Source organism: Epinephelus lanceolatus, chromosome 14, assembly GCF_041903045.1.
Source record: "Epinephelus lanceolatus isolate andai-2023 chromosome 14, ASM4190304v1, whole genome shotgun sequence".
Lineage (NCBI taxonomy): Eukaryota > Metazoa > Chordata > Actinopteri > Perciformes > Serranidae > Epinephelus > Epinephelus lanceolatus.
In genome coordinates, this window is record NC_135747.1 from 27,859,425 (window position 1) to 27,885,081 (window position 25,657).

Consider the following 25,657-nt stretch of genomic DNA (forward strand, 5'->3'; position numbering starts at 1 on the left):
TGTATGTACATTCAAAATTTTATTCATGGTATAGTGAGTGTAGAAAGCCTTTTCTTACTCTAAGCAAATGGTTCATTTAACTACACACAGAGGAAGGTCACTGAATCAATGAGAGAAACAAAAAGCATACTTTTTTTTTTCTTTTTTTAAAACACGAGCCTCCAAAGACACCCAGGGTGAGCATCGATACAAATTTTAAACATTCACCTGATTAAGAGCTTCAGTTAGTGTGTCTGTACATGTGTGGATATCATATGTAGAGAGGTGATATGTGTTGTATTTCTATGGTATAAAAGCACACAATGCATGTCACATTCATGTTGACTGAAGGTGGCATTAATAACTTAATAGTAATGGGAGAGGGAAACGTGTCTCCATGCTGATGTGAGTTGTGGTCATCCTCCTAGTGTTGTTAACTCTTCACCTGTTTGTGAGGACTTGACAACAGATAACGCAGACAAAGAAATATCCACCACAGGACGAACAGAAGCACTGTACATGTATACACAGAAAATGTAGAAAAATAGAATGTGAGATTTGGTGAAGGAATGTGTGTGAAGAGGAGAAAACGTTTGTAGGCCTAACGAGTCCCATCTCTTTAGCAAATACTCAAAAGTGCTGCGTTGTACAATATTGCTGACGCAGCCGGAAAGAGAGGATAAACAGGACAAACGGGGTTGGAAAGAAAGACTGAAGAACACACAAGCAAGAGACGGAGAGGTGGAGCTTGATAATGAAACCGGGCCATTGAGAGCCAGATCTCCATCTTCCAAATATTTACAATCAAGAGAAAGAGTGGAATGATAAATCTGGAATGATACACTTTCAGAAAACCTTTGACTTCCTTATTCTAACAAAAACCCAGATGTGCAGTGACAGTGTGAATTGGCATCAGGGACTTAACAGCAATAATAATATTTGGTGATAATAATCAGACTTCAAAAATGACAGAGTGCATAGAACGCAAACAGTAACAAAATCGTCTTCCTTTCGGATACTATTACACTTCATATATTACATATAGAGCATTTTGCCCATGCAGCTAACACAACAGTGAAGCATGGAGATGATCGTTAACGAGCCAAGATTCAGTTGAAGCAAGTCTGTGTGACGACAAAGCAGACCGGGTTCTGAATACTCTTTTTCTTCTTCATATCACAAGGTCACAAAGAAGACACTAGAAATGTACAATCCTGCTAAAATATCTAGTAAGAGAGGACCGCTCCCGAGGACCTCAACATACAGTATACTGTATCTGTCATCAATATTGCCATGCACTACATTTACTTACAGCTAATCTCTGTCTTAATATATTACACATAAAAAAAATCAGAAAACAAAACATTCAATATTTTTCAACTTTTACATATTTTGATTATGTAGAATTTTTCTGCATTTTTTTTTTTTTTCCTTTTTTGAAAAACAAACCTGAAACAGTTGGGCTTTAATCGTGCGGAGAGGCGCTTTTAGAGCCCCTCCTCCCATTGCCAGCTCTAAGAGCTGTTATGTCATCAAACACAGCACAGCTGTCATCTGAGAGTGGGGGGTGGGGGTGTGGAGGGTGGAGCAGTTTGAGGAAAACGGAACAGTTGGAGCGATGAACGAGTGATTGGGAATTAAACTGCTTAGATTTACATCGTCTCAGCTGCGAGACGTCACATAAATCATCAGCAGGGTTTTTCAGTAGGAACTCTATGACCCTGTTTACACCTGGTATTAAGGTGTCCTGGGTGATCAGATCACAAGTGGACAGCTCTAAGTACATGTGTGAGTGAACCAAATGTGTCCTCAATGCGTCTGGAGATCCAAACGCTCAGACCACATTTGGAGCTGGTCTGGGCCAAATGTGGCCACATTGTTTCAGCAGTGTGAATGCTATTGTGTCCTGGGCCACACTAACGTCCTTGCTTATCTGCTACCCAACCGGATAATAAAAACCTTCTGTCTGTGCAGTTGCGCAGGCACAGATCTGAACTACCGTCTCCGAAGCAACTTTGCTCCCAAAGAACAGTCAGTTCAACATCTGCCCGGTTAGCACAAGCTAACACAGCAGAGTTTACAGCAAGACAAACCTCCTCACGGTTAAAAACAACTAAGCAGCTGGTCTTTGCAAACGGAAATGATTCACCAGTTTATTTTGCAGTGGTCACTAGAGACCCATGTGAAGATGCACTCTAATGCCTTGTGTTTACAGACAGACTCAAAGCCATCCACTTGTGATCAGATCACCCAAGACGCATGATAACACCAGGTATAAACAGGCTGAATAGAGTTTTTGTTGTGACTGGACAAAGTGCAGGTGAAAAAGGATACCCTTGTCCGATAAATTGCAGGTGGATGTAAGCTCTTTACAATCAAGGGATCAGGGATTAGGCAGGCTTTGTTCCATGTTGTTTTCCTTTGGCCCAAACCCCTGACTGAGACATGAACTGGTACAAAGGCTTCACTTATCTGCTCCTAACTTTCCAACAACATAAAAATGAGCCTCTGTAGCAGTCTTCACACCTTTGCCTTTAACAAGGTGAGAACCTGAAGGTGTAGGGGCTGAGGGCAAGGAACCAGAATGGAACAGACCTGACGAGTGAAAGTGTGAGGGGAGGAAATGTTGATGAGCAGTTCTTTTAGTTCTGCATCTGCTCGAAGAATTTGTAGGTGGGATTTTCATAACCGTTCTGCTGCATCTTGGCCAGATGACGCTCCTCTGGTGTGACTGCTGCATCCACCTACAGAGCACAGATAAAGCAGGTTAGTGAAACAAGTCTTTTATGTAACTTTAAAAAACACATGATAACACTGGGAAACATGACCCCTCAACACTTTACTTACCTCAATTACACCGTGATGAATGGAAGTGTACTGTTTCTTCCTCAGCATCACCAAAGTAATGACAATGACAGTTGCTATGACAACCCCTCCAACCATGAGTCCAATGATAGCACCTTTATTCGACCCCACATCCTCAGCGAAAAACACCTGCCGATTAAAAAAAAAAACTGTTGATGTGTTCAGAGCCCAGACTCCACTGCAGGACAAAGGTAAGGGGCATGTGTTTTCATACCAGTTTTTGATGGTAAACTTCATAACCAGCACTTTGCCTCTCTTCAGTCTCCATCCGCACTTCTGGCATCTCCTCTGGTTTCAGAGCAGATACTGAAATGAAATACAGACAAAGTGTGTAATAAAAAGACATTTAGTTATGTCATTGCAGTTGTTTATCCTACATAAAGTAGGAAAGTATTTGTACAATGTGATATTACACAGTCGCTTCCCAGTTTTATTTGCGTCAGCAGTGAAGTGATATACTCTCTTCATTGATTCAAGCTGTTGTGCTGATCAGCTGTTGCTGGCGGTAAAGTGCAAAGAGGCGCAGCAAAGTCTGTGAGGAAGACTGCTTGCAAACAAACGTGATGAAAACAATGCATGATTTGAGGGTTGTTGTTTTTTTTTACAATAAAAAACATACCTACATACATAGATTTTTATGAGGAAGGAACTGTATTTAGCCAATTAGAGCACAAAGAAAAATGCTATGCGTTTTAGTGAATTCAAACAACTTTTGTTTGTTTACAGAAAGAATCTTAAAAGGTATACTATGCAGGAATTGGTGGCTACTGTTTGTAAACGGTTTGGTACAGCCGCTGCAGTGATGTAGGTGCTGTGCCAGACTGTCATGGTCCCAACCTTCACCTATGGTCATGAGCTTTGGGTAGTGGTCGAAAGAATGAGATCGCGGATACAAGCAGCCAAAATAAGTTTCCTCTGTGGGGTGGCTGGGCTCAGCCTTATAGACAGGGTAAGGAGCTTGGGCATCCAAAGGGAGCTTGCAGTAGAGACGCTGCTCCTTTGCGTCAAAAGGGGTCAGCTGAGGTAGTTCGAGCATCTGATCAGGATGCCTCCTGGGCGCCTCCCGTTAGAGGTGTTCCAGGCACGTCCCACTGGTAGGAGGCCCCGGGGCAGACCCAGAAAACACTGGACTACATATCTCGTCTGGCCTGAGAACACCTTGGGGCCCCCCAGGAGGAGCTGGAAAGCATTGCTGGGTAGAGGGACGTCTGGGGTGCTTTGCTTGGTCTGCTGCCCCCGCAACCCGGCCCCAGATAAGCAGATGAAAATGGATGGATGGATGGATGGATGTTTGTAAACAGAATCTCTTGTGAAAGTAAAGTCTTCCCCAGCTTTGTCAGTTTTGCGTTTCACCTTGCTGGCACGATTTTTCTGTACTGGAGCTTCCTCTTGGTTGCGTGCTGCTTTCGGTCTGGCACCTAGTCACTACCTTTTTATAAAGCCCCAACCTCACTTCCTCACTGAGTCCAGAAACATCTTGAATACAGCAAAATCATAAGAAAATACAGGTAGGGCAGCGATTGGGAGGGATTACTTTTCAAAGAGTCAATATGTTAAGAAAATCCTGCACAGTATACCTTCAAGATCTCATGCTATCACTATGGTAAATGTTAACTTGTTATACTGTATGAGGACTATGTCATTAGACAGTTATATGTAGATACGATCAAATGTAATATTGATTAATTGCCATGTGTTCAGTACTTCCTCTCAGCTATGCGTGACTCAGTAATACACACAAATACACTCACCAGGTCGTGTCGGGAGTCCTCTATCTGGAATTGGACGAGCATCAACAGGTTCCACTGCAGGAAAAAATTAAGACCATTTTTGAAAAGGGATCAAATGCAAAATTGCAAAATCAAATTTGCATGGATTATCTGATCAGTGACTAATTTCAGTGAGCTCCTGCTGAGTTTCACACTTTATGGTATTTAAACAAGTATCTTTACCATGGTTCTCTGTGTTGGGCTGGTTGAAGCTCTCAGGGTGGATGAAGCCCAGTCCGTCCAGGCCGGGGTCCATAGGAGCAGAGCTGTAGGCCTGGTCAGGCATCAGCGCATCATTACCGTAACTCACTCTGCCATCCACCTGCAACACAAAGGAACATTAATTGGGACGGATCGATGTGGGACCCCTAAGGGAGGCTTCCTTTGAAAGTGTCATTTCATCCTGATGATTACCTGCTAAAAGGCAGAAACGCCTGACATCACCCACAGGACTTCAACTCGCTGAAGTCATTATTTTCCCAATACACAAAGCTGAAACTACGCCTGTGATCTGACAGTCTAAATCTTTTTGCCCTTCAGGCACAGTATCGTCCTGGGAGATCATGTACTTTCAGATGGATGATTGATTTCTCCGCTTCTGTTCATTCACTGTACTTGATTACAGTCGTCACTTCCTATGATCAGCGGAGACATTTTAAAAAACACTGAACAATAATTGTATTCTCTGCCTTTCCTTTGGCCACTTAGTGTGTGTCTGCAGGGTGGTTCTATTCATATAAGTGAGACAGTGCGGCTTTCACAGAACAGACTCCCTACATATGTGAGTGGGTGCAACTCGACTCACCCGCCCATCGCTCTGCAGGGAAGAGACTTGCTGAGACAGCTCCGACTGAACTCTCTGCATTATAACAGCTGTGGAAGAAAATGAAGACAGAGAGTGTGAGAGAGGGAGACACAGCATGGTGATAGATGGGAGGGAGAAACAGTGCCTCCAGTGTCCTGATTACTAAAGAGAGACTAACAGGAGAGCTGCTGCTTATCAGCATATTATCCATCACTGGACCTCAGACATGCTGTTTAACCGGTTTTAATCCTCACTCAGCACTAGGAGAGGCTGTGGGGCTACTTAAATTAAGTCTGGTGGTAATATTTAAGGTTGTTTAATTAAATGTTATTCCAGTACAGTGGTGCTGGCAGCAGTAGATGCATTTTTTAGCTGTGTCCACTCACTATGATGTAAATACATTTGGATGCTGATGATTGGTGTATATGTCACGGCCAGAGGTCAGATAAACATTTCTGCCGCTCAGTTGTGATGCTAGCAATATTGTGTTACTTATCTTGTTTGTTAACAAACACAAGTAGTTAGAAATGAGCAAACAAAAAAACTGTGCATTTTATAGGCTTTTGAAATAAGAAAGCAAAAAAGCCTCAGCAGCGACAAGTATGCAGAGCCATGAATAGCTGAACAGCACGGGATCATCATGATATTGGAATTGATGCAAAGGCTGTTCTGCAGGAGTTTGATGCAACAGGGAGACGCAGATGAACTTCAAATAGGTGGTTCTATTCTGTTTTCTTGCTGGCTGTTGTTATCAGGTCTATTGGCTCGTCTTTGAAATGCATGTGATAGGCCAATCAGAGTTTTATAGTGGTGTTGTGTCAGTAACATTTATGTTAATGTCTTGCTCACTCACTGAGTAAACTGTACATGTCCAGGCGTGGGAAGTGCGTGTTAAAGGCGCCCTACAAGTGGGCAAGCAGATAAAATATAATCCTGCTGAGGCCACTGTTCCAATGTGAGCTCATCTCTCTTTAAAGTAAACACATAACAACATAACAGATACAAAAGACATGTTTAAAGCTGCAGTTGGTAACTTTTATAAAAATCTTTTTGCCGAATTTGCTGAAAGTGTTCCTATATTCAGTGTCCCTCCTCCTTCTAGTGCTCATTTTCTTGCATTTGCAAGGATCTGCTCTGTCTTTCCAAAAACAACCAATGATCATTGCTCTGGCTGGTGGAGAGTGCTTCATTTTGGCTTGAGAGTTTTCAACATGGCAACCACAAACTTTCTCATTTTACAGCTAAACAGCATATAAAAGCAATACAGTAACAATCTTGATTCATATTTGATCAGCGATGCATAGTTTGACAGTTCAACCACAATTCACAAGCTCACTGATATGACTGACAGCAGTGTATTATAAGGAGGCAGAGGGGCATGATTTTTTTCACAAATTATCAGTCTTGTGCACTACAGTCAGGATATATTGACAATTAAGTAAAACAAAAAAAAGGATTATTCTTAAAGTTACTAACTACAGATTTAATTTCTCTGCAAGTCAATTCTCTTAGCGCACCAACCTGCTACCAACCATTATTTTCATCATCGCTTAATCTGCTGATTATTCTCCCAACTAATCACTTAATTGTCGTTTGGTCAATAAAAGGTCAGAAAAGGCAAGAAAGGCAACAAAGTGCATTTTGTCTTTGGGAGACGGTTCTCTTGTGGGCAGACATGATTTAACAAAAAGTTTTTTTATGATAGTGAAATGTTTCATAGCATTTAGATACAAAATAATTAATCCTCAGACCCTGACTGTAAAGAGAAGTCATTCAAAGTCAGTAAGAAAAATAAAAGCTGACACTTACAGACTTGGTTTTGGATCTCATTCGCCACACTGGGCACTTTGTAGAGCAGGCCAACAGACTGATTCATCCTCTCATCAATCACACGTAGGTGGGTCAAAACCTAAAAGGTCAGAAGAAAGTGAAGAAGTTCCAGATTAATTTGGAAATCACATTACAAGTTTAGGATAAAGGGATTTTTGACTTGATGTGTGTGAGTACCTGAGGTCGGATCTGTGCAGCCTTCTTGGGATCGACCGTGCGGACATGCTCGTAATGTTTCAGCGTGTGCTGCCTGTCCTTCTGCTCAGCACGGACGTACTTCTTCAGCAGGCTCAGCACCTGACGGGCCTGGTGGAGGCAGTAATGTAAGGTGTTACTGATATTATTACACTTATGCATGCCTTGTCAAAACATATCTGCTGTTTTTAATACAGTTACACTTCATTATATTTCCTGCCAGGTACGACTGCAGAATTATTTGACACATAGGTTAAATGTACTGAGGCAGCTATTGTTACTTGTCTCTTAATTCTCCTATTAAATGGGTCCTTTGACTGTGAACACACCTATGACTTCATGTAACAGCTCTGCTTTTGTTGAAAAGTCCAGAGGTGTGTGTGTGTGTATACGGTGTGTGTGTATATGTGTACCCGTGGAGGGTTGGCCTGTAGGGAGCTGAGGTAATTTTCCAGAGCCAGGCGACGGCGGCTGTTGAGCAGAGCTTCCACCCGGGCCATGTGGGTCTCCACTAGCTGCTGCCTCTCTCCTGCTGCCTCCCGCTCCAGAGCCTCAACTTTCTCCTGGAAGTGCTACAAATACAGTACATTTTACAACAACCCATTAATACTATATCTGATTATACATAACAAAAGTTATGGTTCAGTTTTTGTGTTTATAAAGGTCCTCCACCTTGGACACAAAGAAAAGTGTTAGGAAATACACATTTACCATGAAGGATGGTGGAGGAAAGGATCACAATACTAAATAATTTTGGTACTTGATACAAAAATGTCACGGGTTATTTTTGTCTTGCTTTTAAACAAGTTTAATTATTCCTTTCTGAAGCTTCACGTGTTGTTCTATGAGCTTCTTGAAATGTTTTACTTTACAAAAGTGTTCAGGAATTAAAAGGCAGTTTGTTTTGTAGATTATAACCTTGTTTTAGAAATCATCAAGTTAAAAATAGATTTATAAACTGTGAAACAAAAAAAACACTTTTTCATGTTGTAACCCCGTGTCCCTGTGTTCATCATTCAATTTAAGTCAAATATATGGCAGAAAGGCACACTTTTCAGTTTTTTAATTTTGAAATCACTCTTTTCTTGTCCTGTAAAATGTTAAAATATCTTTGCTGACACATTAAATACATTATCCAATCAATCAAAAATGTAATAAATTGATAAAATTCACAATGAGTGAGTCATGGCAGCCAGCAGAGCAATAAATTGGCAAAAGACTCTGTAGCTCAACATGCCACTTGTTGTTTATGTACGATGACATATTAGAGCCATTTTAAGAAAAAAATTAAATAAAATACAGAGGTGGGAGAGTGGGATGAAACTGCTAGAAAAAACTCAGAATTTACATGGAAAAAATTAATATTATGAAATTACAAAGTGGTAAATTTGCAAGGAGATTAAAGTCAGACATTTTATGAAAAAAGTTCTTTTGTAAGTCAAGGAACCACATCACTTTACTTTGTAAGGTTGAATCAACCTCATCACACCACCGACAGCCCCAGTAAACAGGAAATCCCAACAAACGTAGAGGCTTTAAATGACCGCTGTTCAAATGTCCAATCAAGATTTATCATTCAAAAATACTTCAAATAATACTTCCAAAATGAAAGTCGACATTATGAGGTTAACAGGAAAAGGCCAGTTAAACTATTCTGCTAAAGTGTATGTACACAGTGTGCATTCAGCAGCTTTATGCATCCAAAAAACTGAAGATAATAAGTCAGCTTCGTTCAGTGTTTTCTCAGAATATTACCCCTCTTCCCCAGCTCTGTATTTACTTCTTTTTTTCCTTACAATGGTCCTGATTCACACTGAAATAAAGTAATAAATAAACTTGTCAGAATCTTCATCCTCTGCCACCTGACTCATCAACCCAGCTGACTTTTCATTCATTTTGGCCAAGATAAGGGAACAAAAATATTTTCATAACAAACACCTCTGAAATTTATAACTGATAGGTTAAAAACACAGAAACACAAAAGAAACTATGACGTGCGTCCTACCTGGATGACAGCCTTCTTGTCAGCGCGAGGAAGGTTCTTGGCCTGCCTCTCAGCCTCCTCCCACTCTCTCATCACCTGGACACAAAGAGGGTGTCACATCACGGACAAAAGCATCACAGACTGACAAACTCAGGCTTTGTCTCAACAGATCAGACATTTAGACGCCTTGACAGGGAAATACTCCAGACAGAAATGTGACACACAAGCATACCTGGGACATCTTCTCACGGTGTTTGGCCTCCAGGCTTTCCTTGGCCTTCTGGAAGTCAGAGTGTTCGTTGTCGTCCCCAGGAGATTCGAGGTACCGATCCACGGCGTCTGGAGGGCTGGGGGCCATGGTGGGCACTGAAGAACAAGGAGGCAGGAATCAAATACAGGGCAGGGGGGAACATTTAGATGATATTAAGACAACAAGTAAAGAAGATGCAGAAGAAACACAGATCCCAGTGCATCTGAAACACAATGCACTCCATAAAGGCAACATAACAAAAGGTTTCAACAATTATAACTGAAATTTAAGTATGTTAAAAATATTCACTATGTTAGGTACATACAGAATGTTTTAACACACATACAAGTAACAGTGTAAAAGACACACAGTTTATCGAGGGACAAAGGATGAGTAGTTTCCCAGTACAAGTGTTGTGTCTACATCTCTATTTAATGTGGGAGCCTGGAGATAAGATGAAAAGTGCCGAGTCAGGATCAGGGCAGACGCTGCACTACTGAGGAGTATGGGTGGAAACAGCAAATGAACCCATTAACCTTAAGCAACACCCTCCCCCATTCACACACATAGACACACACTATGGATATCAACACAACAGACATGTTTATGACACCGTTAAGAGACCCACAGCTGTCAGGTCAGGCTACTACGGAGCTGCAGCAGCAGACACAAGACCTTGCATCTGCAAAGCATGCAAACACACGTGTGTAGAGTAATGCATGCAGGCACACGCAGACATTCAAGGTTCAGTATTCACGCTGCCTCGTCCACATGCTGTAAGAAGTATCAGTTAGTGTTATTGGTTAGAAAATGATGAAATGAGTAATTAAATGATGTCGAAGTAAATGACTACTAGAGTGTCATGGCTGCTTTCCAGTAGGGACACATCAGCTTGCCTTTCTTTTCATTTTCCTTTCACTACAGTGTTCAAGCATCAATCAAAGAACTGACTTTACTGATGTAAAATGGCTGCTCTCAAAGCTTCTTCAAAGCTACATTTGGTAACTTTTAGGGAAAATAACTATGTGTCACATGCTGAAACTGTCACTACATTCTGAAAGACGTACGAGACAGAAAGTCTGTGAAAAAAAAATTACATCCCTCCTCCTCTTCCTCCTGCTTTTGATGGCATTTGCTAGAATCTACCGCGGCATACCGAATACAGCCAATCAGAGCCAAAGAATCTCTGACGCAGTGCCAATTATTGTCAATCACTGCTGGTAAACTTTGGCCAAACTGTCAAACTAGGCAGCACTGATCAAATATGAATCAAGATTTTGTTACTGCATAGCCTAAATGTTTTCAGAAACATATTTTAGTTCACTGTGCACAGCTGTAAAATAAAGAAGTTTGTGACCTGGCTGCCATGTTGGAGACATTCAACCAAAGTACGAAGCACCTCCCACCAGCTGAAGCAAACATTCCCATTTTACAGCTGAACCACAAACTAAATTATGCTTCTGAAAACATCTGAGGGGAGAAATTGGCAATGAAGTAACAGAATCTTAATCAGTGCTGTCTTCTCAACTCTGATTGGTTGTTTTCATTCACATGCGGTATTGTCATGAGAAGCACTACAAGGTAATTATCTGTCTCCGTTATTGCTGTGTGAATAAAGTGACAGTTCAGCAAATATGAAACATTATTTTTTATAAAAGTTAGAAACTACAGCTTTAAGAAAACAGCTGGTGATATTCTATATTTATCTTACTTTCAATTAGTCCAATAAAGAGATCAGAAACCATCAATAAACTGATTCGACTAACAAATAGTGCCTGTGTAGTTGAAGCCTGGTACAGTGAATTCCTCTGTGGCATGGGCCTCCATTGTTGTCCAAAACCCATTAAAAACACATCAGTGAGCCACACTGTTGCACCAACTGATGTTTCACAGGCACTGTGGCTTACTTTCTAAGTAAATCCCATATTCATTGTACTGGTAGCTGTAAACACTAACTACAGAACCAGAGAACCAAATGTGCTTTAATCTGTGGCTCAAAAATTGTCCCCAACGGATGCTATATTTACTCCAGTAACTTGACGTTTTAGGGAATTACATTTTCAAATGTATTTCAAATGATGCATTGTTGGTTTTGGTCTCTCCATTGGACTTCCTGACGGTAAGACAAATATAGAAAATCATCAGCCTTATCATTTATCAGTTTGCTTCATCTTTACCACAAATTGAAAAACACTGTCTTAGTTTTGTTTGAAAGGTACGCAAACAAAAATCTGTTATACCAGGGAGTTATACCAGTGGGTGATTTCATGGCCTTTTCTTTTCCAATCAAAAGTTTATATCTTCTATCTTGAGAATATAATCCTTTAATACTCAACACAAAACTAGAAGACAAGCAAGCAAATCCACTTGTCAGCGGTCCAAGTGGTTAAGAGCCAACAGACACTCAGGACAGGGAGAGAAAGAGAAAGTGGATGACACACAGACAATCTGCAGCAGCCTGAGGACAGGAATCAGGCTCATGATGCGGCCCCCTCTGGGTTTCGGCGGCTCCAGTCCTGGGACTTACGCGAGCTGCCGCAGACAGCTAGGCAGTACTCCTCCGAGTCAAAGTTATTCCTGTTGCCCCCACAGCCCCCAAACAAGAAGGGAGCACAGCGGCCCTTCTCAGGCACGAAGTACCAACGCTCCAGCATGGCGTGACACGGGCCTGACTCGGCACGAGCCCAACAAACGGCTGAGATAATGTACACACAGGCAAACGCAAATTAAGAATCAAAATAAAATGAATGCAAAATGAGAGCTTGTTATGTAATCAACAAAACAACACACGATGAAAAACAACTGCTAAATGAATACACATGAACAAACGGTGTGTATCCGCTTGATTTCTCACCTCGAACCACTTCCTCGACTGACTCAGTGGTGGTGGTGGTTGTGGTTGTCATGGCGATGTTAGCATTGCGCTCATCGCTATCCCGTTCATCGGTCACGTCGTCGTCTTCCTCATCCTCCTCCTCATCTTCGTCGACGTCTCCGTTCTCATCCCTTTCAAAAGTCTCCGCCTCTTCATTCTCGTCTTCATCGTCCTCTGCAGTGGCTGGCACTGTCTCTGCTGGGCGTGACATGCTGCAGGGAAAGCGGCTGGTTCAGTTTATGTTTCAACAAGTGTGTGTGTGTGTGTGTGTCCATGAGACTGTATGAATGTGTGATAATACCTGTTATCAGAGTATTCAGTCTCGGCTCCGCCCCACCAGACATCTGACTCCTCCCCTTCTAGTTCAGCGCTGTCTGACTCTCGCTCCGCCTCTGCCGGACAACACACAAACTCCACACCACGGAAACGGTCGATACCACATGGCAACAGCATCCCGTAGTCATGGAGATTCATGGAGCGGTCTCCACAAGACTAAATGTAATGACAGGCATTAATCATCACTTCCTAAAACTCTATACATAACCAAAATGGAACCACACAATATTCAATCATTTCATGAGAATTTGAGAGCTTATTGTGGTAAACCTTGGTGAGTAGAGATAAGCAGCAGAGCCACACACTCATTATTCAGCTCTGATGCACAGATTACTGAAGAAGAATCAATGTTTGACAGTCGATTATCTTCGTGGGTGACTGAACATGAATGAACACTCAAAAAAGAGTGACGATAAATGGAATAATAATCGGAGCAAAGTGGCGGAGATGGCTGATGACGGAATCGAGGGAGGACAAAATTAAGGAGTGCTTAGTCATTCAGAAGGAGCCAACAGAAGACCAGATAGAAAAGAAAGAAAAGACCACTAGCAGATATAATGACAGCAGGAGCATTACATACAGTATGAGCAGTGTTGGGCAGGAACGTGTTACAGTACATTTTCCAGTAACGAGTGGTGCAACAAAAACTCATACTCGTATTGTCTCCCCTGCTGATTTGAAATCTGACAATCAACGTCATCCCTAGATTTATTTTCACAATAGCTGCGCTGCACGTGCACTTCACAAAGCAGCAAGCTAGCTCAGAAAAACGAAACGCTTATATTCAGCAGCTGGAAATACTCCTATTACGTGATTTTGTTGGGAGGAAAGATGGCAAGAACATCACTCTTTCCATTGCGAAAAACATGACGTCACACCTCTTGAAACATCTAACATTGCTACAATAGCACTACAACATGAAGCTTGTGGAAGTACGCCCCACCAAAAGTGAGCCCTCCTCCGCAGTGGAGGACGGCTGTCGCCCAACTCTGGCGAAACAACCAAAACTGGATTTTAATTGTGAACAGCTGCAGGCTCTAAGTTCCAAAGAACTAATGAAGCTTGTGGCTGGATATGTAGTGATGAAATATTGCCTGTCTCCACGATTACCTCTCCATCTCTAGACAGATCCTTGGAAAGATACTGGTCACAGGCGAATTTTTAATTTTGTGGAAGTGACAGAAAAGTTATGAATTAATGTTGGTAGGGAGTAAGAAATAAAAGTAATAATGAGTGTTATTTTATTTATTTTATTGAGTTATGAGCCCAACACTGAACATGATGTGCAGACAGTGACACTGAATGCTGTGTTATTGTCTCACCTCTTTGGCTACAGTGTGCCAGTGCAGGTGACTCTCACACTGATCCATACGCTCCTGATGCAGGAACTTACACTTGTCGGGAACAAGCAGGGCGTCGCTCACAAACTCCCCAACTGCAACATAAACATGCCTTTGCTTATTTCATGCAGTTAGTATTTCAATTCAAAAACATACACACACACAGACACACTCAGTAACATACACCTGTATCATTAAAAACTGGTTACCGAGGCAGCGGTATGGCACCACAATGTGAGTGTGACTGCGGCACTGCTTGCGGCCTTTCTTGCACCAGTTCTGGATGCTGACAGGCTGGTTAGCCTCCACAACATTTGTGATCTGCAACTCTGGGTACACCTGGAGAAAAGTGAAAGATTTTCTTTCTTACTACATTAGTTGTGTCTTCGAGTCTACTTGCTGTAGTTAGTTTCTCTTTCACTGCATGGCAGTCTCACTCTGTTTAAATACCTCTTGGCAGTACTGCAGGATGCCCTCTTTGGTGCCGATGCAGCTCTTGGTCCCAGAGGGATCCGACTCCCATTTGCCACTCTGCACATTGATGTGCATGTTGAGCTTCCCGCAGAACATGGCCACCTGGGGCTCAGTTAGCAAACCCACAGAGTCATCAGCAGGCACCTGGACAGAAAAGGGGAAAGAGACAACAACAATTAAGATTGACAGTATGACACTAGCTTAAGTAGAGCTTACCCGTAAATATACTGATGTATCTTATGCGTATTTAGCCACTCTCAGTTTATTCTACTTCAATCCTGCTCATCCGTCTCTGTATACAGTTCTGGGATTACTGAATCATAAAGATAAATTACTCAATAACATCGCTGCACATTTAAGGTATTATATAAATAAATAAAGGAATTTACTACTGGTTTAAGCCTAAGCAAGGCATGATACTCTGTTTCATCCCTTTGAGCCCATAAGCCGGAGAGCTAAGCATTACGGCCACGGGGCAGCACGTGTCCTTTGTTAGCCTGTCTTATGAGGTTTTATTAATTTCTTATATCTAAAGAAAGTGCAATACGAGTGTGGAGAAGACCATATGCTATCACATCAAAGATAAAGTAGATAAACTTATTAACTTACAGGCTATGAATATCCAGCTGTCAATCTCGTCTTTCAGCTGAGCCAGTTTTAGGTCTTGCGCTGTCCAATAGGACATAGCTTTCTGCGCTGTTTTTCTTCCTTTGTGTTTGGGGAAACAATTGGAGGAAGTCTCCGTGTTTCCCCTTCTGTGCCTTGTATTTTTCTGGCAGACATCAGAGGAGACTGGTGCTGCACGCTGATAATACGTGAGCCAACAGGCCATCTGCTGCCAATCTTTAAATGACTAACTCAGGCTTGATGCTATGTTTGCCTGTCAAGATGTGCATAACATTATCCTCCTGTGATTCAGGATGGGATAGCCCATTGTTCGTTTCTACAGAAATGACTCTCTTCTCACCTTACCAGCCCACTGCATAATTCTTTCCATCATTTATTTAGTCATGTAAATTCCTTCTTTTTTTTGAGCGCCTTGCATCATATCGCACCTCAGTCTTGCTCATTCTGTTTGAACCAAAGTAGTTAAAATAGGAAATACAAACTGTAGGAACCAGCACCCACTTGAACACAGGGAATGCTATATGAATCTATGTTACAGTCTACAGTATATAAAACAAAACAGTGTTAATATGTAGAATGTGTGATTGGTGGGACGAGAGTCCTAACACCTGCAAACCTGTGCTTCAAATAACAAAAGCCTGAACATACCAGTCCATGTGCAGTTGTTCACCACATGCCCCTGGCTAATGCCCTTCAAATCAAATCCCTTGTAAACACATTTAAGCCACAAGGCACAGTGATATCAAGTCATGTGCTACCAGTAAATTGCACTTGTGCTTACTAGCTACTGAGACAACCAGTCCAACCCAGTCTTACATCAAAGAAAAAGCTGAAAAACACTCCTGCATGACGGTTAGGGAGTGTGGCAGCAAGCTATGACAAAAGGTTATCACATCTAGGTATTGCTGCTGCGGGGCATGTGTGACTCTTTTAATCATGACTCAGCCTGCAGCCTTAAGAACATGCAGCACAAAAAATGCAATACATAGCAACACAATGGGTGGATTTGACTAGATTAACCAGACTGGCTTGAGTGAATCTCACCAGACAGGTCATAAGACCCAAGGAAAATGGCAATCGTAAAACAGTACAACAAAAAGACAAGAAACTGGGAACAGGATTGTGACACCATAGCAAACAAAAATACAAGTGAGCATGATAAAATTTATTTGCATAGGCCTACATGATGTCCCACCCAAATAGTATAGCTTTACTATCTTAGGGCAGTCACAGCTTTGGCAATACAGTGATATTTGTTGAATGCTACATCAAATAGTGTGCCCTGCATAATTCTGCTGTAGAGACATGTTTCACTGCAGCACAGGGGGTTGGTTCAGGTGGGAAACCTACAGAGGGTGTGTTATTATCTTGTGTCTGCATTATAGTACAAAAATTTCCCTGAGTAACATGCAGCCCCAGATGCAGCATGGTAATGAGAAAACAGCTGCATGCATATAATGATCTGCATTATGCAATGTAGGCCCTGTTCATCATATTTCCAGCTGGTCCTGAGCTGGGTATTTCTCTGTGGTCCTGCACAGCAACAGCAGCAAGCTGCAGGCGCCATCTTGCTTGTGTCAAACTCAAAAAGGCTGCATCCTTTTTCCATTCTCCTCAGCAATATCACCACCCTGCAGCTGCAACGCTGCTGGACTGGACCAAATGGGCCAGGTCGACGCAGCAGCAACAAATAACACTGGACATTAGCATTACTAAATAAAGAAACAACGTCGGTACCACAGGGTGTAACATGTAATAGTCACATCACGGTTGAATGTGTTGTGTTTGTTAGGTATATCTGGGGTATCGACGGGTTTATTTGAAACAATTAAGACTTTAAACATGGTAAACTGATTGCATACGACGTTATGTTAGCCGTTAGCGTGTAATATAATGGAAAAATAAGCTAGCGTTAGCTGCCTACACCTTATCCACTGCGCTAGTTTGGTGACCTAACGAAGCTAGCTAGCAATACAAAAGATAACAGCCGTAAACTAAAAGTATTTTTATTATACAGTAAAAGAATAACGTTTAAAAAAACAACCCAAGACTAACCAAAACATGTCCAACATGGCAGGGCCGACCTGTCAATCACTGACATCTAACGGTAGGCCTTGGTAACATTGCTGACATAATTTGGCTTGCTAATTCTACGCAGTAAATCTGTGTCACAGTAAAAACCTGTCACATCAATGGACACGTATAATAAAAGGTTTCTGACTGTCAGGGAAAACTAATATACTGGATAAAATGAAGGGTGGGCCTCGGTCAAGCGCTGTAATAATGTTATCTTTGGTAGCAGCACAGTTGTTATCGGTTACACAGCCTCCATGTCATCAACGGAACGTTATAAAATACGCAGTTACAGACGTTACATTACATTTCAGTTTAACTGTTAGTATAAGGGATTAAACACGGTGGTTGGCACCGTGGTGGGTTTGGTGGCCGCTGTGGCTACAGGCCCGCGGATGAACGGAGCCAAGGGAACGACTCAACCGACTCCCACAGCCTGAGATTTCTCCGTTGTGCTCACCTCGGATGAAAGCGTCAAGGTCGCCACCAGTAACAGCAGAAACGCCGTGAGCTCTCCCATGCCGTCCTCCCAGTATCCAGCACCCCCGTTATGGTCACGATTATTCCGTTAGAAATAAAATAAAGCCGGTGGTTGTTTGTGTCAACAGCAGCAGCGGCGGCTGAAGTGTTCCGATCCCGATCCCGGTGATCCCTCCCTGTTTAGCTCCCGACGGTGACGGCGTGAGGCTGGATATGTGGGGGGTGGGTGGGGGCGAGGGAGTGGGTATGCGTGTGCGCGCGCGCGCGTGCAACTGTACGCTTTCCATTAATTTTATAACAGTAGAAAATCCTAATAAATCAAGCCACTATGAATCAAATAGTGTTTTATTATAAGCCAGCCACGTTGTGCTATGATAATATTCACACAGGGCCTTCTGATTCCTTGGATCAATATGGTTTCCATCGGCCCGAGTGGGAGGCGGATTACTCAATCACTCTGCAGACACTAATTTCCTATTATATGTTTATGACGATGATCCGGAAACTCATACCAGAGGCTCCTGAACTTTCACTTGGTTTCACTCAGTCTGAAGACGGACGTGTGTGGATCGCTGACATGATCACAGGTCGGGATTTCAACCACCTGTACTTGAGGGATCTTGGAAATGTGACCAAGACATTAACACAACGCAGGGCGGATTAGAGTAACCATACTTCTAGACATTGTTGGACCAAGTTAGCAGCACATTCCTCGACACACGAGTCTTTTTTCACACGCGGGGTGCAACATGAGGACCTTCCTGGGAGTGTTAATGGTGATCATTGTCTCAGGTATGCCTTCACATCACTCAAACTCGACAGTAATGCCTCTGGCAATGTATTTTAAATGCTATGGTGCAGAATAATCAAATGAGTCTATTAGTGTGTCATTATTAACAGCAGGGTATATTGCCCAAGTAGCCTACTATAGACTGTACTGCAATACTGGTTATTACTGACGCATGATTGACATGCACTTTGTGTTTCAATTCCCATTTATGGATTGCCTAACAAACACATCACAAATTTGTGACCCAGTTCCCCTTGTAAGATTTCAGCATTTATGAAATCCCACCTAAGAGTTAAAAAGTACTGTGTGGCTGCAGGGGTTCAGAAATATAAGTAGGTCTAATAATGTAACACTGATTTAACACTCAATATTTCCGGTAGTAATAATGGTTACAGAACCAGCAGCTGCTCTGGTAATACCTAAGATCAATAGAGTTTTGCCACTAGTGCCACATAAATGTAGTGTTGGAAAAGTGCAAAGTACAAACTCAAGGTATGTGTACTTTAGAGCACTTTATGCTACTTCATACTTCCACTCCACTACATTACAGAGGTAAATATGGCACTTTTTCTCTCTCTTACTTACTCTGATTTTAAGAGTCTGTGATAAACTGAAGGATGAAGTGTTCCTTAATGTGTTGAGAAAATCCTCCTACATCTGGAGCTAAATAAACTCTTGAAAATCCCTCTTGGATCAGATGGAAAATGCATCATGACAAAGCTGAAAACATGCTAGCCACGCTAAAAACATATGGTGGTCTTATAGAATAAGATGCAACAGTATGTAAAGGAGTTAAAATTAGTACAACCTTAAATATCTACAGCAGTAAAGTGGGACATTCACAGTAATGCAGCAGTAACATTAATCCACAAACACCATATATAACAGTAAAATACTAACACAAAATTACTTTTACTTCAGTAAGGTGTTGAATGCAGGGCCTTTACTTGTAGTGGAGTATTTTCACAGTGTTATATTAGTGCTTTTACTTAAATAAACAATCTGAACACTTCCTTCAACACTGTGTGAATGGAAGTCCTTTAGGCATTCAGTATAAAAACAGGGTTAAAACAACAAGAGGGACTTTTAGAGGTCAGGGCGTATTCATGGAGTAAGGTCAAGTAAGGTTAATCATGAAACTTTACTTGGATTTTGGTTTGTTTGATTCTTATGTTTAACTTCATGTTACATGTTTTGTGTCTGTCTTTAACATCTTTGGACTGAGCTGGTAGTAAAAGTTTTCTCACTTCATCAACACCCCTTGAGTAGTTTTACAGAGCTGTAAATCAAATCCAAATGATTGGTTTTTGTTGTACACGTATAAATGTGTCATGAGGTAAATTCTTTGAATTCTTTGTTATGACTCGTTTACAAACTGAAACAATGCATTGTTTAATCAATCAATTTTATTTATAAAGCCCAATATCACAAATCACAATTTGCCTCAGAGTGCTTTACAGCATACGACATCCCTCTGTCCTTAGGACCCTCACAGCGGATAAGGAAAAACTCCCCAAAAAAACCCTTTAACGGGGGAAAAAATGGTAGAAACCTCAAGAAGAGCAACTGAGGAGGGATCCCTCTTCCCTCTTTAAGAGCTCCATAATAACTGAAGGCATTTATTTAATACATACAGTAACAAATACATTTATATTGTTTATTTAAATTCACTTAAACACCCTTTACTTGTCAGAGTTTTGTGGTTTGGGCTTCGGTGAAAAAGTCCATTATTTTGTTTAATGTCACCAAAGCATGTCTCCTCCTCTTGTTTAGAACAAACTATTTTATTTGTCAGATATCAGCAGGACTGGAGCACTATGTAGGTCAACGTTTTTACATTGTTTAGGCTAAATGATCTCAGACATCACCAGCTTGCTTCATCTGGTTTCGTTCTTCATACACTTGAGGTGGAATACAAACAAAGTGAGTCTCTGATTTTTAACTAGGAGTGGCTTTGCAGTCATGTTTGAACAACAAAGAACCAAAAGGTCAGGGTTCACAAATTAAGCACCATCAGTAAAATCTGCACAGTTGTTTGCCAGATGGAGTTTGTACAGTTTATAAATTGATTTTAATATGTAACTATGAGGCACTTCAGTTATCACAGGCACAGCAAGGGGAGACAGAGGCTATGGGAGGTCAATGGGGGGGACAAGGGACTTTGCTAATAAATGCAGTGAAGGTGTTACTGTGGAAGGAAGTAATTGGATTAGTAATAACAATGCAAACATAAAAAATGCTAGCAAATGCATTAAAATTATAGAAGGGGGAAATGAAAGCAGGACATTGGTTACTGGACATGACTGGATACTTAATTCAAATGTCATTGTGGTAAAAGATGACGATTGTTTTTGTTACACAGAGAAAGTGAAGTAGGCTTTAAGAATTAAGTGGAATGAAGTTGAACTAGTCTTTTATCATTAATTTAAAGAAACAGTGTGCAGGGGCGCTCAGTAGCTCAGTGGGCAGAGCAGGCACCCCATCTACAAAGGTAGTGTCCTAGCCACAGCAGCCACAGGTTTGATTTCCGCCCCAAGCCCTTTGCTGTATGTCATCAACTCTCTCTTCCCCTTTCACTCTGTCTGTCCTATCTAATAAAGGCACAAAAAGCCAAAAGAAAGAAGATGTAAGATTCAGGAGGATTTAGTAGCATCATGTGGTGAGGACTGCAGATTGCAACCAGCTAAAACTTGTCGAGGTTAGAATTCTCTCAGTGTTCATTGTTCAGGAAGTTTTTACCAGGAGCCAAATTATCTGCAGAGCAAAAACACTGAATAAGGCAGTTTCACGTTACAAATCGTTTTTACGACACTCTTGCCAAGACAGGGCTGCTACCTGTGATGGCCAACTTGAAAATGCAAATGGTACATATTTTTCCTACAACCTGTGGTGCTATTTATCAAGCTAGATTGTTTTGGTGTGAGTTGCTGAGTGTTGGAGATATCGGCGGTAGAGATGTCTGCCTTCTCTTGAATATAATGGATCTAGATGGCACTTGACTTGTGGTGGTTTAAGTGCCAAAAAATACATTTGAAGATCTCAACAGCTCTTTCGTGAAATCATGACACTTCCTTCTGTAGCGTGATACAGTTGGCAGGTGTAGTTTGGAGGAAAGAAGAAAATAGTTCCTGTGAAACTGCTCACAACAAGGTCTGTGGATTATCTTGAGAATCCAGGTCATGATTTCGGAAGAGACATTGCTGTTGAGTTTTGAGAAGGCGGACATCTCTACAGCTAATACTTCAATGCTCAGCAACTCACACCAAAACAACCTAGATTAAAAATACCTAAGCTTTATTAGTTTCAAGTGAAAATCAATCATAGTTGTACAGGTAAGAGAAAAAATGTGTATTTTTGATTTTGGGGTGAACTATCCCTTTTAAGTACAAGTACAGATGTATCATCAGCTAAATACAAGCTACTTAAAGTATCAAAAGTAAAAGTACTAATTCTTGACTCACATGTTATTGCATATGACATCATTAGAGTGATAATACTGATGCATCAGTGTGTAATTAGTATTTTAGCTGCTCGAGGTGGAGCTAGTTTTAACTTCTCTCCAGTTTTGTTCCAACCTTTGAAGGGTCACGAGATAAATCTGTCAGGATTCTAAGATAATTAATGAGGGGGGAAACAAGTGGAAATGAAGCTCAGATACAGCGGTCTGTTTTCATTGTTTGGGTTTTGCTTAAATCTTGGCTTTTGCTTGTGAAATATGTGATCATTTTAGCTCTTTGGACCTCAAACAGTTACTTAAATGCAACCATGTGAGAAGTTCAGAGAAAAAAATTCCTGGGGAGGAGATGTTAACAGCTTATAAACATCTGAAGCAAGGCAAAGTGACTTAAGTTCAGTGTGATTTTAATGACGTCACAAGACAAAAAGTTTGGGAACAACTGGATTAATCTTTTGTGGTGCTTTGTATTCTATTATCCTATCAGATTTTTTAATGTCAAATCTTGATTTGAAAAGTAATTAGTGAATACTGGTATTAAATATAAGTTGTGGGGTAAAAAGTACAACAGTTTCCTCTACATGGTAGTAGAGTAGAAGTATAAAGTAGCATAAAATGGAAATACTCAAGTAAAGTACAAGTACCTTGAAACTGTACCTAAGTGCAGTAGCCTACATGAATAAGTGTACTCAGTTCCTTACGACCACTGGGATCACAAATTAGCAGATGTCTGACAGATGTCTGACAGATGCACTTCTAAAGAAAATGTGAAAATGTGCGTCTGTGTTTCAACTGATAACTATTAAAACTATTCTAACATGATGAAGGGTAGTATTTAAAATATTTCAGTCCCCTGTTCACACTGCTCAGCATCACACAAAGGTCTAAATGGACCAAAACACGAGTATGATACATAAATCGTGATGCTGAGAGAGGAGAGAGCAGTGTGGGATCTTCTTTCTTAAGGCTCAAGTGATATTTCCTATGCACCTGCATCTGAAAAATTACATACCATGATGTGAAAGTGGCCCCAGCAGGAGCAGAGACAGCTGTAACATCTTCATGTCAAGCTCAAAAATGGCTCTTCTTTAGTGAACTTAACTCAGTTGATTTTATATTTTCACAACACGTAAGCCCACTTTTGAACTTATTATTCATGTACTCACATTTTTAAGGCAGGCGTTTTTGAATTAAATGTTTCATTGTATATGTGTTTAAAATATTTTTATGGGAGGTCAAGAACTGCACTTATCCCAGTTTACCTTTTCTCCAGGTGACAATGAGACTATTAAAGGCAGCTTAGACGGCAGTGTCCTTCTGCAATGCAACTGCTCAGAGAGAAATGTGAATGAGAAGCTCCAGTGGCAGAAGGAAAAACCAATCATGCTGATGGTGTTCAGACACAATGAGACGAATTCAATGTTTAACGAAAGATACAAGGGCAGGGCCAAGACATTTCTGTCCGACAACAGCAACAACTGCTCCATTCTGCTGAACAACATCACAGCAGACGACCAGGGGATTTACAAGTGCAGTTTTTACATTCAAGAAACATACCAGAGATCATTTGTGAATCTAAGCGTGTCTGGTGAGTCAGTCATTCATCACGTATACCGACAGTGTTTGATCACTCATTCCTTCATGTGACAATTTCCAATAGAGAAGCAATGAAATTTTGTATAAGTTTAACTTGAGTCTTCTCTCACCAGCGGACTACCATGTCTGTCAGAATGACGACAACCCGAGTGGAAGTGGAAAGGTTTTCCATTGTTGCATGAAAGGACGCTACAGGGAGTCTGAGATTCAGTGGAGGTTGGATAGACAGCTTCTTACTAATTCAACCACAACTTACATAACCCACACATACTACCTGGATGCTACAGGCTACTACTATTTCAACAGCACACTCAGCACTAAACTCAACTGGACATCAAAGCCTACATGTGATGTGAAGGCAAAAGGCGTGTCAACCAACATCATCAGTGAGCGCAGAACTGGTAACTATTTGTTTTAGCTGTAGCAAAAGTCATAAAAACAACATATTGTAAAGCATTACAAAAGTTAAGTTTAGGATCTGACATCAAATCATTGAGTTAGGTCATCATATTTTTGTGTTTCTTGCACAGGACCCTCCCCGCAGCAAGGTTCAGGTAGATACCGGCACTTAACGATCATTCCCATTACATTGGTGCTTGGACTTTCCCTGCTCTTGTGGCGGTATCGTTCCAACACCTCACGGTAAGTTTTGCAAGTGTTTGTCATCATGCCAGAGATTTTTATTCAAGATTTTTTATTTCAGTTTTACCAGTTAAACCAGATTTGCGCAACACTTTCTGCAGTTGTTAACCAAGCCACCAACACTTTTGCTCGTCTGTGTCAGTGTGTCATTGTTACTGGGTCTCCCAGTGGAATTAATCTTTCCATGTCTTTGTCTTTGAAAAAGGAGTACGCCGAGGATAAGAGATGACCTATGCTGCTAAGAACCCATGACAAACTCCAGTGTGACAATGTGAGAGTGTGTTCCACTGAACTGTTAGTCACGAATGTGGTGTCATGCCCGCACAGAGTCTCTCAACAGGCAGGTTACATCCTGTGTTCATGCCGCTCAAGGAATGTGGTGTTTATTTTGGAAGAAGGTACCAACCTTGTGAACTTTTATGGACGTTTGCAGGGAGGTGTTTTTATTGTTATACTTCCTTACAACTCACTGTAATGAGATTAGCCTCTGCGATCTGAGGACAAAGTGAGACATTTAAATATAATTAGATACACATGGTGTCGACCATAGACTCCATAAAAAATGGACGTAGCTATCATGACTTCACCCATTGGTTTGTGGAATGCTGTTTTGAAGCCTCAAGTTCGGCATTTTGGCTGTCGCCATCTTGGTTTTTTGGAGCAAGAAGTGACTATATTTGGACGAGAGCTTGGAGCTGTGGAGAAGCGAGGGATGGATCCGACTCTAGACTGTGGTGAGGCCTTACAGACAGCCTATCACTCAAGTGGTCACACACTTAAATATGGGTAACTCTCAGTCTTTAAAATGTAAATGGGTGAGTTTTAAAAAAATTCACCCCCCGTACAGTTGTCATGACTGCTGACATTAGCTATAGAAGCCAAAACTTTTTTTGTACCAGGCTGTAAAGTAAGGCTGGGCATTTTAACATGGGAGTCTATGGGGATGGACACTGTTTTGGAGCCAGCCTCAAGTGGCCATTAGAGGAACTGCAGTTTTTTTTGCACCTCCACATTGGGTTCATTTCTCAGCCTCGGAGGTTGGTTTCTACAGGTATCACACACTTACATACTTTAAAGATATTTTTAACCAAATTTAAGACTGATTTTTAGACAAATAATCATTTTATTATTCAAATATTGCAAATAAAGGTATATATATGTTCCTGTGCAGGAGTAGGTCTAACGTATGGTTATGAGAGTGAGTTAGGTTAATATAAATTTTGTCAACACGTAAGTGCAAGTGTAAAGTAAAAAGACGGTTTAGGTTAACACTGGGGGTTTAAGGTTTGTAAC

General features: G+C 41.3%; 2 protein-coding genes across 3 annotated transcripts; one reads left to right on the forward strand and one right to left on the reverse strand.

Annotated features, from left to right (window-relative positions):
• Positions 1-18,103, reverse strand: appb (amyloid beta (A4) precursor protein b). 2 transcript variants are annotated; one of them, XM_033617269.2, is made up of 18 exons: positions 17,863-18,103; positions 14,679-14,846; positions 14,438-14,567; positions 14,211-14,323; positions 12,854-13,044; positions 12,532-12,764; positions 12,205-12,372; positions 9,660-9,793; positions 9,449-9,523; positions 7,857-8,015; positions 7,426-7,554; positions 7,228-7,327; positions 5,419-5,486; positions 4,797-4,935; positions 4,596-4,649; positions 3,059-3,150; positions 2,827-2,973; positions 1-2,723 (listed from the first exon to the last, which is right to left on the reverse strand). In XM_033617269.2, exons 1-18 carry the CDS (start codon positions 17,920-17,922, stop codon positions 2,622-2,624), a joined length of 2,262 nt encoding a protein of 753 aa, XP_033473160.1. In that variant the 5' UTR covers positions 17,923-18,103; the 3' UTR covers positions 1-2,621. The 2 variants fall into 2 exon arrangements, with proteins under 2 accessions (XP_033473160.1, XP_033473161.1); XM_033617270.2 differs by lacking the exon at positions 12,205-12,372 and having other exon boundaries at positions 17,863-18,085.
• A 392-nt stretch (positions 18,104-18,495) lies between these two features.
• LOC117251066 (butyrophilin subfamily 1 member A1) lies at positions 18,496-24,738 on the forward strand. Its single transcript, XM_033617034.2, has 5 exons — positions 18,496-18,674; positions 23,400-23,714; positions 23,836-24,123; positions 24,253-24,364; positions 24,570-24,738. The coding sequence occupies exons 1-5, from the start codon at positions 18,632-18,634 to the stop codon at positions 24,604-24,606; spliced, it is 795 nt and encodes a 264-aa protein (XP_033472925.1). The 5' UTR covers positions 18,496-18,631; the 3' UTR covers positions 24,607-24,738.
• Positions 24,739-25,657: the final 919 nt, after the last annotated feature.

Excerpts from the sequence above, each read along its gene's own strand:
- appb (XM_033617269.2), bottom strand. The coding sequence starts at position 17,922 with ATGGGAGAGCTCACGGCGTTTCTGCTGTTACTGGTGGCGACCTTGACG. Across the intron at positions 12,765-12,853 it reads ACTGAATACTCTGATAACAG|CATGTCACGCCCAGCAGAGA; the intron begins GTATTATCACAC and ends CTTTCCCTGCAG. Across the intron at positions 2,974-3,058 it reads AAGTTTACCATCAAAAACTG|GTGTTTTTCGCTGAGGATGT; the intron begins GTATGAAAACAC and ends TTTAATCGGCAG.
- LOC117251066 (XM_033617034.2), top strand. The coding sequence starts at position 18,632 with ATGAGGACCTTCCTGGGAGTGTTAATGGTGATCATTGTCTCAG. Across the intron at positions 18,675-23,399 it reads AATGGTGATCATTGTCTCAG|GTGACAATGAGACTATTAAA; the intron begins GTATGCCTTCAC and ends CCTTTTCTCCAG. Across the intron at positions 23,715-23,835 it reads TGTGAATCTAAGCGTGTCTG|CGGACTACCATGTCTGTCAG; the intron begins GTGAGTCAGTCA and ends TTCTCTCACCAG.